Source organism: Brassica napus, chromosome A9, assembly GCF_020379485.1.
Source record: "Brassica napus cultivar Da-Ae chromosome A9, Da-Ae, whole genome shotgun sequence".
Taxonomy (NCBI): domain Eukaryota; kingdom Viridiplantae; phylum Streptophyta; class Magnoliopsida; order Brassicales; family Brassicaceae; genus Brassica; species Brassica napus.
The window spans coordinates 16,420,591-16,435,845 of record NC_063442.1 but is presented as its reverse complement, the minus strand read 5'-3'; the positions used below and the strand labels follow the sequence as shown (position 1 = coordinate 16,435,845).

General features: G+C 33.3%; 3 protein-coding genes and 1 non-coding gene across 6 annotated transcripts; all 4 read right to left on the bottom strand.

Moving 5' to 3' along the window:
• Window positions 1-879: 879 nt before the first annotated feature.
• LOC125578856 lies at window positions 880-1,023 on the bottom strand. The gene has a single exon (XR_007316937.1). It is a non-coding gene; the product is annotated as a small nucleolar RNA snoR137 (small nucleolar RNA).
• A 3,912-nt stretch (window positions 1,024-4,935) lies between these two features.
• LOC106414776 (anther-specific protein BCP1-like) lies at window positions 4,936-5,611 on the bottom strand. The gene has a single exon (XM_048740744.1). It carries the CDS (start codon window positions 5,490-5,492, stop codon window positions 5,136-5,138), a length of 357 nt encoding a protein of 118 aa, XP_048596701.1. The 5' UTR covers window positions 5,493-5,611; the 3' UTR covers window positions 4,936-5,135.
• A 665-nt stretch (window positions 5,612-6,276) lies between these two features.
• LOC106412415 (ultraviolet-B receptor UVR8) lies at window positions 6,277-10,742 on the bottom strand. Of its 2 annotated transcripts, none has more exons than XM_048740743.1 (6): window positions 10,431-10,742; window positions 9,592-9,828; window positions 9,164-9,513; window positions 8,690-9,091; window positions 6,879-7,263; window positions 6,277-6,744 (listed from the first exon to the last, which is right to left on the bottom strand). In XM_048740743.1, exons 2-6 carry the CDS (start codon window positions 9,805-9,807, stop codon window positions 6,502-6,504), a joined length of 1,596 nt encoding a protein of 531 aa, XP_048596700.1. In that variant the 5' UTR covers window positions 9,808-9,828; window positions 10,431-10,742; the 3' UTR covers window positions 6,277-6,501. The 2 variants fall into 2 exon arrangements, with proteins under 2 accessions (XP_048596700.1, XP_022548441.1); XM_022692720.2 differs by having other exon boundaries at window positions 10,286-10,729.
• Window positions 10,743-11,018: 276 nt separating this feature from the next.
• On the bottom strand, window positions 11,019-14,308 carry LOC106411664 (regulator of G-protein signaling 1). Of its 2 annotated transcripts, none has more exons than XM_013852466.3 (10): window positions 14,048-14,308; window positions 13,550-13,670; window positions 13,390-13,453; window positions 13,223-13,307; window positions 13,079-13,152; window positions 12,727-13,007; window positions 11,926-12,158; window positions 11,718-11,842; window positions 11,520-11,641; window positions 11,019-11,434 (listed from the first exon to the last, which is right to left on the bottom strand). In XM_013852466.3, the coding sequence occupies exons 1-10, from the start codon at window positions 14,125-14,127 to the stop codon at window positions 11,252-11,254; spliced, it is 1,368 nt and encodes a 455-aa protein (XP_013707920.1). In that variant the 5' UTR covers window positions 14,128-14,308; the 3' UTR covers window positions 11,019-11,251. The 2 variants fall into 2 exon arrangements, with proteins under 2 accessions (XP_013707920.1, XP_013707923.1); XM_013852469.3 differs by having other exon boundaries at window positions 11,019-11,427.
• Window positions 14,309-15,255: the final 947 nt, after the last annotated feature.

Sequence of the window (15,255 nt, the reverse complement as noted above, 5' to 3'; positions counted from 1 at the left end):
ATGGGCTTTATTGTTCCAACAGTAAAATGTTCACAAGCTGGGGAAGTGTAAAGAACTAAAGGGTGATTTGGGTTAGAAATGACTCATTGAATCTATTAATTTCCGGTTAATAAAATATCCGGTTGGGTCCCGGGTCAGTTCTGGACTCAAACCTGCTACTCACGGGTCTTCCAACTCTAGACCCAATTGGGTAAAATGCTTGGTTCCAGTTCCTGATCGAACCTGCTTTTTCGGAACGGTTCCGGATTGGGTCCGAATAAAATGCCCAGGCCTAGGTCCAATAAACAAAATGTTACATATTTAAATTTGATTCATAAGCAAAACTAAACATAGGCATTCGAGTAATCTTTCAAATTCAGACCAGTTTTATTCGGATTTTGGGTAATTCGGTACTTAAAATTATTGTGTGTTTATTAGGCAGTGGTGGCGTAAAAAAACTGGAAGAATGAAGGCTACTCATCAACGGTTTTGTTCTGGTTCCCCTTGCATACATTAGGTTTTTCACTTTCAGTTAGGTTGGATCATACGTTTTCTTTTTGCTGATATATATTAAAATTAAAAGTCTGTTATGTTTCAAATTGTTCGGTTAAAAATAAATTAGTTGTGATCGGAACCTGATCCCGGAAGCCATCTACTTTACTTTTACAACAAAATATTTTGGGACACTAATTTTGGGTCTTTAAATAAGCATTTGAGCAATCTAAAAATGTAATAAAGGATTTTTGTTAATTTAATCAAATTAATCATTATTTTTAATGAAACAAGATCTTATGAACAGCCTAGTTAAACTATTTTGATTCAAGATTGATCTGATTATCAATTGCAAACTTAATCTTGAAAACTCTGACGACTATGGGGACGATGGAATCTGTGAAATTGATATATACCAGAAGACAGGTAACGCTGTGAAAATAGGTATAAACACAGCGCTGTTTAATTCTGGCCAGTTTTATGTTTGCTCCGGAAACTTGAACATCTCTCACTTTTATATTTATCTAAGAGAGTTCACCATTATGAAGCATATATCACATCCCCCAAAATACTCATTTTATGAATTTAGATTCGAAATTTCTCAAACACGATTAATAGATGGCAACCAATATCGGTTTAATCAGCCATCAGTGTCGAGGTTTGCTAATTCGAACGAGTCCGAAGTTGGCATCCCTAGCGATCGGATTGAAAATGATGTACGCTTTCGGTGACACGCCCTTCAGGGAAAGTGAATCCCGAGACAAAGAGCGCAACGCCTTTCGAAAGCGATCTCAATTGAACAAAACCAAACGAAAAATGTTGAAAAGGATAGAATGGAGACGGCTATGGAGATTGACTGTGATTTGAAGAATTAGGGTTTAGAGTGTCTTGCTCTTATAGACAGAGATGCGGAGAGATTGAAACTATGAAAATTCATTAATGGGCCTTTTGTGTTTTGGGCCCATGTTATTATAGGGCTGTGGTGTTTGCTCCAGAGTAAATCTTCAGCCGCTATTAATCAGGATTGTTTTGTTAAGGTGAAAGCCGCTATTAATTAGGATTGTTTTGTTAAGGTGAAAAGAACAAATCTAAAAGGAAATATGATTTGGTTAGACAGTAGAAAATTTAATTTAGAATTTAGTCTGTAGAATATTTTGATTTAGCTTTAAGGGATGTAACTTTAAAATTTCATACAGCTAAAAAGATTGGGCTTTAGAAAATAAGATATTTACAACCATTTTTTGTATGTTTTTGTTGTAGGTTTAGTTTTTTGGTTGTAACTTTAAAAACTAAGATAAAACATGATTGATAATATTTAAAGCTGTAAATGAAAATCTATACTATACTAAAAGCAAGATATCAAGCTCTCTAAGCACGTCCACGTCAGATGGAAGCCGGTGCATGGCATGCGGCGGTGGTTGGTCAAGATGGAAGAGTGTGCACTTGGGGTTGGGGAAGATACGGTTGCTTAGGACACGGTAACGAGGAGTGTGAGTCAGTGCCTAAAGTTGTTGAAGGGCTAAGCCATGTCAAGGCGGTTCATGTCGCAACGGGAGATTACACTACTTTTGTGGTCTCGGAAGATGGAGATGTTTACTCGTTTGGTTGTGGTGAATCTGCTAGTCTCGGTCACCATCCAGTCCTTGATGAACAGGTTAGCGCTTGATTATGGCTTAGATTGATTAAAATCAGAGAGTCCGAAGTTGCCATGTCATCTCATTTATTTTTTCGTAAAAAATGAAAAATAATGCAAAGGAAAGGATCGAACCCAGGTTAGTATGACATAAATATAGGACAGATACCACTAAGCCATTGAAACTTTCTTATACACATATACAAGAATTACTAAATATGTAATCACAAACTCTTATGTACATTTACAATAATATGGATTCAACTTTAAAGACTCCGATACTTTGTTTTGTAAAATAAAAAAAGTAAGTGACTAAGCTAATATATTCTTTGAAAGTGTGAGAACATTGACAAATATGAAAAAACATAGATTTTTGTTTTCGTGACAAAGTTAAGAACTTTGTAAAAGTAAGTTTAACATATAAATTTTCGTGACAAATATGAAAAAGCATAGATTTTGTACAATTTTGACAAAACAACTCAAAACATAGTTCTCTAATGTCTTAATAAAATATTATTTAAGGGTGCAATAATTAAATATATCAATTCAATAAATTTTGTAATTTATAGACAAAACAATAACACAACAAATTTTGAAACATTTGTTTAACCTATCGATTTCTTTTCATGAGAATCCAGCTAAACAAGATAAAAACAATTAGATTTATTTAATTACAATTTTATTCAATTTTGAATAATTTCAAATTGTACTAATGTATCTTTTTGAAGTTACAAAAAAATAATGTTCTTTCTTTATTACACTAGCATTATATATAGATTCATATACACAAATAAATATAATATAACAACATAAGCTTGCTTTCCCCGATTCATATGAAAACTTTTTAAGTTATCCACCAAAGCAAATTAATTAAATCAATCAAATTGTTAGAATACAAAAAATTAATATATAATTTTATTTTAAATTAAATTACTAAAAAGTGTATTTTCATTAAAATCAAAATAATAAATAAGTAAAACTGATTTGATGGTAATTTTTATGACATATATATATATATATATATATTATGTGAAAGAAATATAAGCTTAATATGGAAAAAAATCTTAAATACAAAAAACTCTAAAATTAACAAAAAAACCTAATAAAAATTAAACTATGATATCAATTGAAAGCTTCTTAGACAATATTAATAAAATATTTAAGCGATAATTAGACAAATTTGATTTTTTTTACCAGCCAAAAGTTTATTATAATTAGCATCAGTTATTTCAAGATGTTTAAGAAAGGATAGACCTAAATGATATATGAACTATGAATAGTAGTACTTTGTAAAGCTGACTTAGATAACACATTTGCACATCATTTTCAGTCCTTTTTTATGCATAAATTCAATTTTTTCAGAGCAGTTATTCCACAAAAAGATCGTATGAGATATTATTTTGATATTCAGATTTGTTTCTTGACGGTTAAGAAGATTGATAACTGTAAAAATGTCACCTTCGAATATTATATGTCTATAACCGAATCCCCAACATGAGACAACTTTGTTTAAAAAGTAAATAATTTCATTTTTCTTATATTATATAATAAATATATATTATTTACTGATAATAAAAATATAGTTATTCATCTATCACAAATATCTATGGAAATATGTGAATCAAGTACAACAATCAAACAACATAATAATTTCCACAAAAAAAATTTAAAAAATATATTTATGTTATGTAGTCTTAATTTATATTCTTTAAATAATGTAATACAATATTATATATTATTTTTTTAGAATTGAGAAATACATATATATCAGTTAGACAAATTAAGCGATAATTAGACAAATTTGATTTTTTTTTCCAGCCAAAAGTTTATTATTAATTAGCATCAGTTATTTCAAGATGTTTAAGAAATGATGGACAAAAAAATAGGATGGACATAAATGATATATGAACTATGAATAGTATTTTGTAAAGCTGACTTAGATAACACATCTGCACATCTATTTCCAGTCTTTTTTGATGCATAAATTCAATTTCTTCAGAGCAGTTATTCCACAAAGAGATCGTATGAGATATTGTTGTGATATTCAGATTTGTTTATTGACTGTTAAGAAGATTGATAACTGTAAAATATCTCATTCGAATATGATATGTCTATAACCGAGTCCCCAACATGAGACAAGTTTGTTTTAAAAGTAAATAATTTTATTTTTCTTATATTATATAATAAATATATATTATTTACTGATAATAAAAATATAGTTATTCATCTATCACAAATAACTATGCAAATATGTGAATCAAGTACAACAATCAAACAACATAATGATTTCCACAAAAAAAATTTAAAAAATATATTTATGTTATGTAGTCTTATTTTATATTCTGTAAATAATGTAATACAATATTATACATTATTTTTTAAAATTTAGAAATACATATAATATCTTATCCGCGCGTAGCGCGGTTAAAAAATCTAGTTAAAGCTAAATCCACTTCTTACAGCCCAACCAATCACTCTCTGCAAAATTAAAATCAGTTCATTTTGGCCTTGTTTATTAGGTGAAACTTTTTTTTCTTTTGTATTGAAAACAAACAACTTTGTATTTTTGTTAGCTAGAATGTATGGACCGAAGTTCAACTATTTCTTTGAAAACTAATAGAATCGGCGGTCCCAATGTTTTTTAATGAGACATGAAGGCAATTTTATTCCCATCAAAAATCAAACTCATGACTAAACGATTTACTTTACCTAAATCAACTTTTACTATCATTTGGTTTAACTTGTCTTTCTTTCATCATTGTCTCTTCATTTACGTACGTGAAAGGTGGTTATTGTCGTTAGGTTCCATGCACGAAATTACTGGATTTGGGATATTCACAATACATATAGTAAGACTAAACCATAGAGCCATATCAAATACAAGAGTTTTATGATGTAGTGATCTGTATCGTCCTAATCTTATAGATGATGGGACAAGCAAAATGCTTACACATCTACAAAAAAAAACATTACAAAACATCCATACTTACCATATAATTTACTTTCCTTAACTCCACGCACAAATTGCAGCTCAGAAAATTAAGAAGAGCGAACCAACCGTCGCAGCAGAGATAATAGCAAAGCCAATCGTGCATGTGACACAGCTTCCGGAAGTTTCTTGAGCCGGCGGATAGTTTGCGTATGAAGAATCGCTTCCGATAGGACCTGCTACTGCTACGTCGTCATCTCCCGGAGTAGCAGCTGCATCGTCGTTGGTTGTTCCGATGGTGTTGGCGTCTCCAGCTGGAACCTCCGCTACATCGGTTGGAGTTGTTGCGGCGGGAGCTTCGGCCGTGGTCGCCGATGGTGGTTTCTCAGCCGCTGATACCAGCACCGCGGAGACGGCAACCAAAATGAGGAGGAGGAGAACTAGGTGAAGGCGCGCCATTATACGTTAGTTAATTAATTAATAATCCCGCAAAAAAAAAAACTTTTCTTTAAATGTTAGGCTCTTTATTTGTTTGATCAAAAAGCGAAGTTTGAGGTTTGCCAAAAACAATTTAAATGGCATATCTTCTAACCCCTAATTAAGCTTCTCCCCAGCCTTAGAAAGGGGAGTTTAGTCTATATTTGTCTCAATCCTGAAACGAAATTAGTGAATAGAATTTTTATTTATATGGAGATGTTTTTAATTATCAAGTATTTTGAATTTTTGGAATATATACTAAATCAAATAAAATTTAAAAGGATTCACAATTTAAGTAAATTTTATAAATTTGTGATTACAAAATTTTTAAGATGATTTGAATGGATTTAATTAGAAAAAATGGAAGAAAAATGTTTTCATTTTCACAATTTGCTTAGAAAATTACACATCATTATTTTTATTTTTTGACATCATCATTATTTTATTTTGAAAACATGTATTATCACTTTTCACTTGCAATTTTTTTTTTTTTTTTTGAACACAACACTTGCAATTGTTTCTACGGTAGATTTACGGTGTGAGACTGTCAGGCTGTGAACAAGAATAAGCCATAGATTATGTTACTCGCGCGTGCACATAAATCTACAATTGGGCTTCACTCCCGTGTCTCACAAGCAATCCTACTTCCATAAATTTACCGTCCCCTAAACGCAGTGATATCTCGTGAACTAAACTGAAGTCAAACAGCCCACAAAAAAATCCGTAATTTCATCTGGCGAACAAGGCACGAATTGATTAACTGAAAAGAAATGAACCTTAATAAATTGATTAACTGAAATTATTCAAACAGATATTAACAAAATAACCTAAAGGCTAAAACACGACACATGAACAGTTAGAATAAATCTACAAATCTATACAATGAAAATGTTAAGACAAGTTCCTTAACTTATGTTCCCCTACCTTTTGTACAAACCTTTCCAAATTCTATGAACCATAACAAACTAAACCGCCAACAAACCGGCAACCGCTAACTGAGATCGATATCTACTTTTTCAGGAACACACCTTTCTGTTAGGTCACGACCAAGCTCTGCTCCAAGCTGACCTTTATCACCCGCACCAAACGCGAATAGCTTCCCTGATTCCGTTAGCGCAAAGGTATGAGCGTTCCAATATATCGAATTCGTTAGACGAATCTGAACCACCCTCTCCTTCGCTTGTTTCAGCGATGTTACTACCGCTGGACTCAACACATTCCCATGTCTATTACCCTACACCAACAAAACAAGAATCAAATTAGCTTGCAACGCAAGTACGGCGTTTGTGCTTATAGTTTACTTGTCTCATATCTTTTAAAACAACATTTTCAATTTTTAATCAATCTAAGCCATAATCAAGCGCTAACCTGTTCATCAAGGACTGGATGGTGACCGAGACTAGCAGATTCACCACAACCAAACGAGTAAACATCTCCATCTTCCGAGACCACAAAAGTAGTGTAATCTCCCGTTGCGACATGAACCGCCTTGACATGGCTTAGCCCTTCAACAACTTTAGGCACTGACTCACACTCCTCGTTACCGTGTCCTAAGCAACCGTATCTTCCCCAACCCCAAGTGCACACTCTTCCATCTTGACCAACCACCGCCGCATGCCATGCACCGGCTGCAACTACCCTAGGTTGAAGATTCAATACCTTAAACTTCTCTATAACCCGAGGATACTTCTCATCGGTTTTCGACCCGTGACCAAGCTTGCCTCCTAAACCACAACCAACCGAATAAACCGACCTAAAACAACCATGATACTGCGTCAGAGCCGGTTTAGGTCATTTGCAAATAGTGTATACACAGCCAAGTGAAGCATTGGCCTATATCCCCGATTTTTTTTGAAAAATAATTTAAATGAAGAAAAGCCTCCAAATTTGTAAAAGAAAATTTTATTAAGAGCATCTCCAAAAGAAACTCTATAACTTCAAATATAGAGTTTTTTGCTCTCCAAAAAGGAACTTCAAAACTTCAAATTTGAAGTTTTGAAGAGTGAAACTCCAAATATAGAGTTTCACTTTTCAAAACTTCAAATTTGAAGTTTCATCTTTTTATTTGCATTTTGGTCCTTACAATTATACATCATATTTATAATTCTTAAATATTTTTTTTGTTTATTGTTTTAATCCTTAAAACTTTTATATCTCATAAATATTTCAAATTTGTTATATAAACTTAAGTTTTACACATGAAATTAAATAAAAAAAATTAAAACAAGATTTATAATATTTTAAAACTAGAATTAAACAACAAGAATATTACAAAAAACCATAATAAAAACTTATTAAAAAGACACATGAAGACATAATTATTACTCAAATTTAAATATTATAACAACACTAATAGTCTGGTAAATTTGCTCCGGAACCTCCAAAATATTGTTCAACAAATTTTGTGTAACCGAAGATGATTGTTGTTGTTGCTCTTGACGCATTTTTCGTATGATTCTTTCTTGTTCAGATCGAATGTATTCACGAATATTAACGTCATCGATAGAAGCTAAGTTTTTTAGCAATATTTTATTTTCCTCTTTTATTTCTTTAAAAGCTAACTTTTTTACTTCATTTTGCAGTCGTAATTCAATCATCTCATGACCTTTTTCCCTGCTTGTTGTACTTTCGTTTAAAAGATCAAGGATTTTTTTCGTTTGATGATATCAAACTATCAGCAGACATATTATGAGGATATCGGGTTTCAACAATTTTTGGCTCGTAATCTACAAATAAAAAATAAAGAGAATCATTTCTTACTTCGAAATAGTTGATCATATATGGGAGCATTATGGAAATAATTTTATGCAATAATGTAATATTTGCTTGCGGTTTAATATTTAATTATGTACTTTTATTTATAATTTTATATTTTAGTGTAAGATTTTTTTTTTAATTAATATTTCTGTAATATTTATATATATGTATTAGTTATTTATAGAAGTTTTATGAATTTACATCAACTATGACAAACATAAGGATCATAGTGTAAAATATAAATAATTTTGAAGTTAGGTTTGAAGTTTTACTTTTGGAGAAGAACACATTGAAACTTCAAATATAAAGTTTTGGAAACTTCAAAATAGAGTTCTTTTTTGGAGATGCTCTAAAATCATATTAAATTGTTTATATCCCCTAAAATCCCAGGACCGCCCCTGAGTGTATAGGAAGGAACTTACATGCCATTTGGTTTACAAGTCAAGGCAAGAAGGTAGCAATAACCAGCAGCAATCTGCACAACGGGTACATTCTCTAGCGGACCTAACAGAGGACGTGGCTCGAGATCATTAGCCTCGGTCTGGTGACCGAGCCTACCATCATTGCCCCACGAGAATGTATAAACCTTCCCTTCTCGGGAGAGAATAGCGGTGAAGAAGTTTCCAATAGCCGCTTGCACCACAAATATGTTCTTTAAAGATGTCACAAGCTGAGGAGTTGTAACCAGTCTACTCCCTTTCCCTCCGTACTCAGCTTCTCCGAACAAATCTTTACCACACGCATAAACACTTCCATTATCGCTTATTAGCATTGTCCGACCAGCACCAGCTGCTGCTTGGATGATTCTGATTCCCTGCAATGATCTGCACCAAAACACAGACCACATTCTTCGTGAAAACCGTTCCGGTTGTTGTAACACTAAACCATTGACATACCTGACGGGCAGAATCCGAGGTTCTTCATCGGTATGGCCATGTCCTAGCTGTCCAGAGTTATTATAACCGAAGGTGTAGACTTGACCTTTTGAAGTGACGGCAACGCTGTGACCAGGACCAGCAATGGCTTGAGATTTCTCTCTTCGACAACACGCTTCACCAGCAAGCAAAAACCTAAGTACCAGTTTCCATGAACCTCCGCACCTACGTTTCATTCCTTCACGCTCTTCTTCCTTCATCGGCTTGAAAATCATCCTTTTATTACACATGTCGAGAGCGGCGAGCTCAGGTAGGGATAAACTACAGTCCGGTGCAAAGTTTGCTGGCTGGCTAAAGAACGAGCATGTCGCCTAAACAAACAAAACAACAACAAATTATCTTGAAATTTCAGTAAAAGATTTAAGACTTTAATTCGAAAAAAAAAGAACCTCTAGATTGGCGAGGTCACGAGGATCCAATCTACATTCAGTGAGAACATGAAGGACGATGGAAGGGCTAGCTGCTAAAGGAAACTCTCCAGGAGTTGAGTCTCCAAAGCGTTGGCGTTTTTGCCTTTGAAATGTAGTCACCGGAGGAGACGCAACAGGTTGATCAGGTAAGTTATGATACTGTAAACCTGGAGTTCCACTCGTTGTAGCATCCATTGTGAGAAGACAGATTTATCCCTATAAACCACAAAAATTAAGACAAAGTCAAACTTTGATTTGACTGAATCATGAAAAAAAAAACACAGAACAAGACTCTAATCTTATAACAAGTAAGTACTATTTGATCTACAAAAGCCAGTGAAGATCCAAGTCATGATCATCAAAAGGAAGCAACTTTATGGGTTATAAGACGAAAAAGGTTACTTCTTTTCTTGTGTCTAATCAAGAACAGAGAAAGAATCTGTAACTTGAAAGAGAAGTGTGGTAATTATTAAACGATAAGAGGATCTGAATAGGGAAGAAGATAAAAGAAAACTGTTTGTCACACGCAAAGGAGTCTTCTCCTTCTCCTCTGTATAAGGAAACTTAAATTTGAATCGATTTGAATTGGAAACACACATCAGAAGGATCAAAAAGGAGGGAACTTTCTGAAAACCCATCTACATCAAACCATCATCATCAACAAGAACCGAACCTTTGATTTTTTTCAGACAGACGAAGAGGGTTTCTTAGTTTGGTTTTGTTGTCTGATCAGAGCTTATGAGAAGAAAAGAAAAAGGGATGTGAAGGAATGTTTTTCTAGAGAATTGACGGTAAATCGAATTTCACAAGAGAATTACCGCAAATTTCTCCTTTTTTTAGTTAGAATATTTGTTTTTAATCCTCGGAAAGTCTGCAAAGTTTGCGTTGAGGGAAGTGAAATGGAGAGGAGGAAAGAAAGTTGTGGCGTCTCTTTATGCGGTCTTATTAAGCAATTAAGATCTCTCTCTATTACAACATCGAGTAACTGTATCTATGTGTGTATACCTATAATGTAATGGAGTGTAACATCTTGATTCATATATGAATGCATGTATACATACATACCTACGTGTGCATCCAAAACAGAGTTTGAGTGGTGGAACAATTTAGCCTCATCCTTTGGATATATATTACTATTAATTTATTGTTAGTACGCTACTGATCATGCATCCTGACATAGTGGATCACTATGATGACATCCTCAAGTTTTTTTTCTTCTATAAACAACTTCTTGAATCCATCTTAATAGTTTGGTTTTCATGTAATGACATTCACAGTGAATAAATATGGGGTTGTTCTAACAATTGTTTCTATTGTGTATGAAAATGAGTTGGTGTGTATGTTTCTCTAACTTTATGAACTAACACAAAAATTGATAAGAAGATATGTATAAGGCGTGGAAGCAATACCAACCTGGTAAACTACAATACAAAGTGCAAGTTGGGTCTTCATCTACAATTATATTTCCCATTTTTAAATTACAAACGAATATTATAATAATCAAAACAGAACATTATAGAAAAAGACATGTACAAGAAATGTGAAGGAGAAATTTATATGGACTGGATTGCTATGAACATCAAGATACTGTATGTTAAAAACACGGTTTAGGTTCTGGATAAGTACCGGTTAAGAGTCCTTAACTAGGACTGCTATATCTAGAAGTGGAGCTCCTTGACATATGTTCTTGATAGAAAGGATCATCAGAGCCTTGAATTAAACTCATCCTTGGAGGAGAGAGACTCCATCCTTCCTTATCCATTGCCACTTCTTCTTTGAACTTGATGAAGAAGGTGGATGACCAGTAATCTCTCACTAAGTTCTTCAATATTATTAAAGAAAATGAGAACCAAAAGAATAAGCTTTCATTAAGGAGGAAGAGAGTAAAAGAGAGAATGTTGTTTTACCATTTTGATCAATTGCATCACTTCATTTAATGCATTCTTGAAGAGATCAAGGTGAGTTAGATCTTGAGTGGTTAAGATCTCTTGCCTGGTTTTATGTGATACATTCACTTCCATTTCCGCTCCTGTGTTTAAAGAGACAACACCTGAGACCTGTTTATGAAGAAGAAGAAGAAGAAAGAAGATGGATGATGATAAAACCTGCGACGATGAACTTCTCCATGATATGTCTAGCCATGTAGATTCTTCTTATAGAATCACCTTCCGGGATTTTACCATGTTCATACACTTCTTCATAGAAATGCAATGTTTCTCCAGCATAGCAGCTAACATACAAAGATTACAACCTTATATAAAATGTCTAAACATGGGATGCAAAATGAAGGCAGACATCAAAACAGAGTGTTACCTTTCCGCGAACTCCATAAGCGACTTTCGAAACCTTTTATTAAGAAGAAGCTTATCAAGTGGCTCGTTTGGATCAACAGGTCGAACCTCCTCCTTACGAAACAATAATCCACTATCATGAATGCCTAGAGCTAGTCCCATTCTTGGAAACTCTTGTCTGTTCTTGAAGCTGATTTGTGAGAGTAGAGGTTGGTGGCTCGAGATGGAAAAGAAGACAATGACAAGAATCCCAGCCTACAAGAAACATAATTTAACTCTGAAGTCTGTTTAAAATAGTCTTGGGCATATTATCCGAAACTAAAGAAAACGAAACCGGACCAAAAATTACAAAGTCGAATGGTTCCTATTTTTTTTAACCCAAAAAACAAAACCAAAGCGAAAACGGTACCGAATATTGCAAATATAATAAAATATATATTAATTAATTTTAATTATAAAAAATATTAATTAATTTTAATTATAATAAAAATATCCAAAAAACGCGAACATCCAAATATTTTCTCGTTTTTCTGGGTTTAATTCAGGTTTTTTTGGGGGTAGGTTTTTGGGGTTTAAACCCGAAAAAAATTCGAACCAAACCCGAACTATTTCTAATTTGGTTCTACTTCGGGTTTTATAAAAAAATAGAAACCCAACCAAAACCCAATACTATCCAAACCGATGCTCAGAAAAATGTCCGGTTCCTAAACAGGTCTTAAATACCCCAATCCGAATAACCCAAAAACCGAACCGAAAACCCGAATGCCCAGCATTAGTTTGAAATGCTTTATGATAAGCAGAGAATCTTGGTAGAGGTTCATACCGTGACTAAAAGCACAAATCTTGAGGTGACTTGAAGCCAAGAGGTGTCTGTATGAATCTCATTCAACACAAACGATGTTACCCATAAAGCGACTGAAGTGGCTGAGACGAGAATCCCTTTCCAGAGATCTCTAAGCTCATCAAAGCGAAACTCTACATGACGTATAGCTCTTGTGAATGCAAGTAAAGCAAGGACGTAAAGAGCATTTAAGCCTGCAACTGGTAAAGTCCATTCAAGACCCATGTGGCATTGAGAGTCGAGAGGCCTTTTTGCCTGGACAACTAAAAGCAGAATCAAAAGACTGTGAGCTATTATACAACAAAAGCAAGCGTAAAGCTAGTATAAAGCTTACTTGCAGCTCCAAAGATCCATGGCAACAAAACAAGTGGAAGAAAGACGTATGACTTTACAGGAGGAAGACGTTTCCTACATGATCACAAAGAAACACAATTAAACCAATCGAGAGAGTTATAGGACTATTCAGATTTATTCTTACTTGACAAATATGAAGTATAGTTGAAAGGCCTGAGTTATACGGCAGCTCATCAGCAAACCGAACCCAAGTGGTCCTTCGACCCACACTGAAACAAAAAAATTAACATTGATCAAACTGTACAAGGAAAGGGAACCACTTGTTTCTGAACACATTGTTTACAAACAAACCTGACCAAAGATAGCAATATTGCCACCAGTGCTTCGTCTTGAACTGAAGCAAATTAATGGACATCTGAAAAGAATAAATAACAGTGAATTTTTCGAAATATTTACTTGTAGAAACTCTACAGATGAAGTGATTCTTTAAGGGCCCAATCGATTATCTAACCATAGTAGAGAATAGAAGATTGAAACTGGAGAAGACTTGAATGACAGGGATCCAGAAACTGCTACTGTTGTTACGAGGAGCTTTGTGTATCAAACATGGTAAGACCGATCGAGACAGAAGCCTGGTAATAAACAAGTGAATCAGATCAAACTTAAGAAATTGAAGATGATTATGATAAAAGATTCACTAACACTGAACGATGCTTTCCATCGAACTTCAAATCAAAATCATTAGACATAAGTATTTGAATCTTGCTAATTTTCCAGCAAAAGACAGATCCTTTGGATCGTATAAACAAAGTAACTCTGTTGAGTCATAACATCAAACACTTAAAAGGCAAAAAAGTAAATAAGCGAGAGACATCACACGAACATTTAACGGCTAAAAACCCAAAAGTAGTATATCGAAAAATCGATACTTTCTAGTTGAAGGCGACCGAAGTAAAGAGTCAACAAGCAAACCATCTCAAGAAGAAGAAGAAGAAGGAACGGAACGTACACGAGGAAGCAGATGACAGCTATTGAAACGGCGACGTAATCGCTAGGACAACCACCTCGTTTAGCACATCCACTCGCCATTGCATATCAGATCTTTCTCCTCCACTCGATTCTGGGTTTTTTTAAAGTTTATCGAAGTTGGATAATTTAGGAAACCAAAAAAAGATTTTAACTTTGAAAATTCACCAATTCGCCGCACAAAGAACGACGTCTCAGTCTCACCATTGTTCACGTTTCTGTTTCCCAGCTGACCTTTTTTGACCAGACAACACTTTCTCTCTTCCGGTAAACATTTTCTTTACTGAATTATTTATATATTAAAATTACTTAAAAATATTGTACGGACTTTTTCATTAACTAGTAATATTTTGGTATTTCTTTGATTTGGACAAACAATATGTTATTTTAAATTTTTCTAACAATTATTTAGTCAAAAATTTTATTTATTGGACTCATATTTTTTTGGAAACGAAAAGATTATACTATATATACGATCACATAAATTTGGTTCACGAAAATATAATATCACATACACTTTATTATATTCTTCTCTAAATATGTCTCATTAACTTTATAATTAAGATAAACTTAAAAATTATATATTATGTTAATTTTATTGATAAATAATAATTTAATATTTAAGATAAATTTAAAATTATCAAAAACCCAACAAATCTTTTTTTTACTGCTCAACAAAAAATCTACAAATCTAAACTATTAAATTAGCCAAAAACCTCTCAAATAAATCTTAAGTTTCACCAACTGAACAAATGTAACTTTTATAAAATGCAAAAAAATATAATGAAAGGTTAGATTTGGGCATTTGGGTCTTCAGATCAAATATAAATCAGTTTCTTTGAGGTACAAGTTCTTTGGGTCTTGGACATTTATATCCAACTATGTATTTCAATTTTTTTGTTCATATCAATTCCTTTTAGTTCCAGGTCAGTTTGAGTTAATGATTCAAGTATTTGTAAAATTTACTATGTAATTTGGCTACGTAATGAGTCTAGCTCGGTTCGAGTATTTAAGACAAAAAAAATCTAAAGAATCTGAAAAGCCAAAAAATCAGAACACAAAAATACCCAAAATCAAACAAATACCAGAAATAACTAAATATCTAAAAGACCAAAATGTTACTCGAGAACCAAAAATATCCAATATTTTAAATATAGTTTTAAAATTTAAAATTTTACCCAAAACCTGAAA

Bases quoted from the DNA above. Each gene is read 5' to 3' on its own strand.
- LOC106414776 (XM_048740744.1), bottom strand. From the start codon at position 5,492: ATGGCGCGCCTTCACCTAGTTCTCCTCCTCCTCATTTTGGTTGCCGTC.
- LOC106412415 (XM_048740743.1), bottom strand. From the start codon at position 9,807: ATGGATGCTACAACGAGTGGAACTCCAGGTTTACAGTATCATAACTTA. The intron at 9,514-9,591 runs GTTCTTTTTTTT...TTGTTTGTTTAG, and splicing joins GTGACCTCGCCAATCTAGAG to GCGACATGCTCGTTCTTTAG. The intron at 9,092-9,163 runs GTATGTCAATGG...GTTTTGGTGCAG, and splicing joins CCTCGGATTCTGCCCGTCAG to ATCATTGCAGGGAATCAGAA.
- LOC106411664 (XM_013852466.3), bottom strand. From the start codon at position 14,127: ATGGCGAGTGGATGTGCTAAACGAGGTGGTTGTCCTAGCGATTACGTC. The intron at 13,153-13,222 runs GTAAGAATAAAT...GTGATCATGTAG, and splicing joins CTATACTTCATATTTGTCAA to GAAACGTCTTCCTCCTGTAA. The intron at 11,843-11,925 runs GTAACACTCTGT...TTTGTATGTTAG, and splicing joins CTTATGGAGTTCGCGGAAAG to CTGCTATGCTGGAGAAACAT.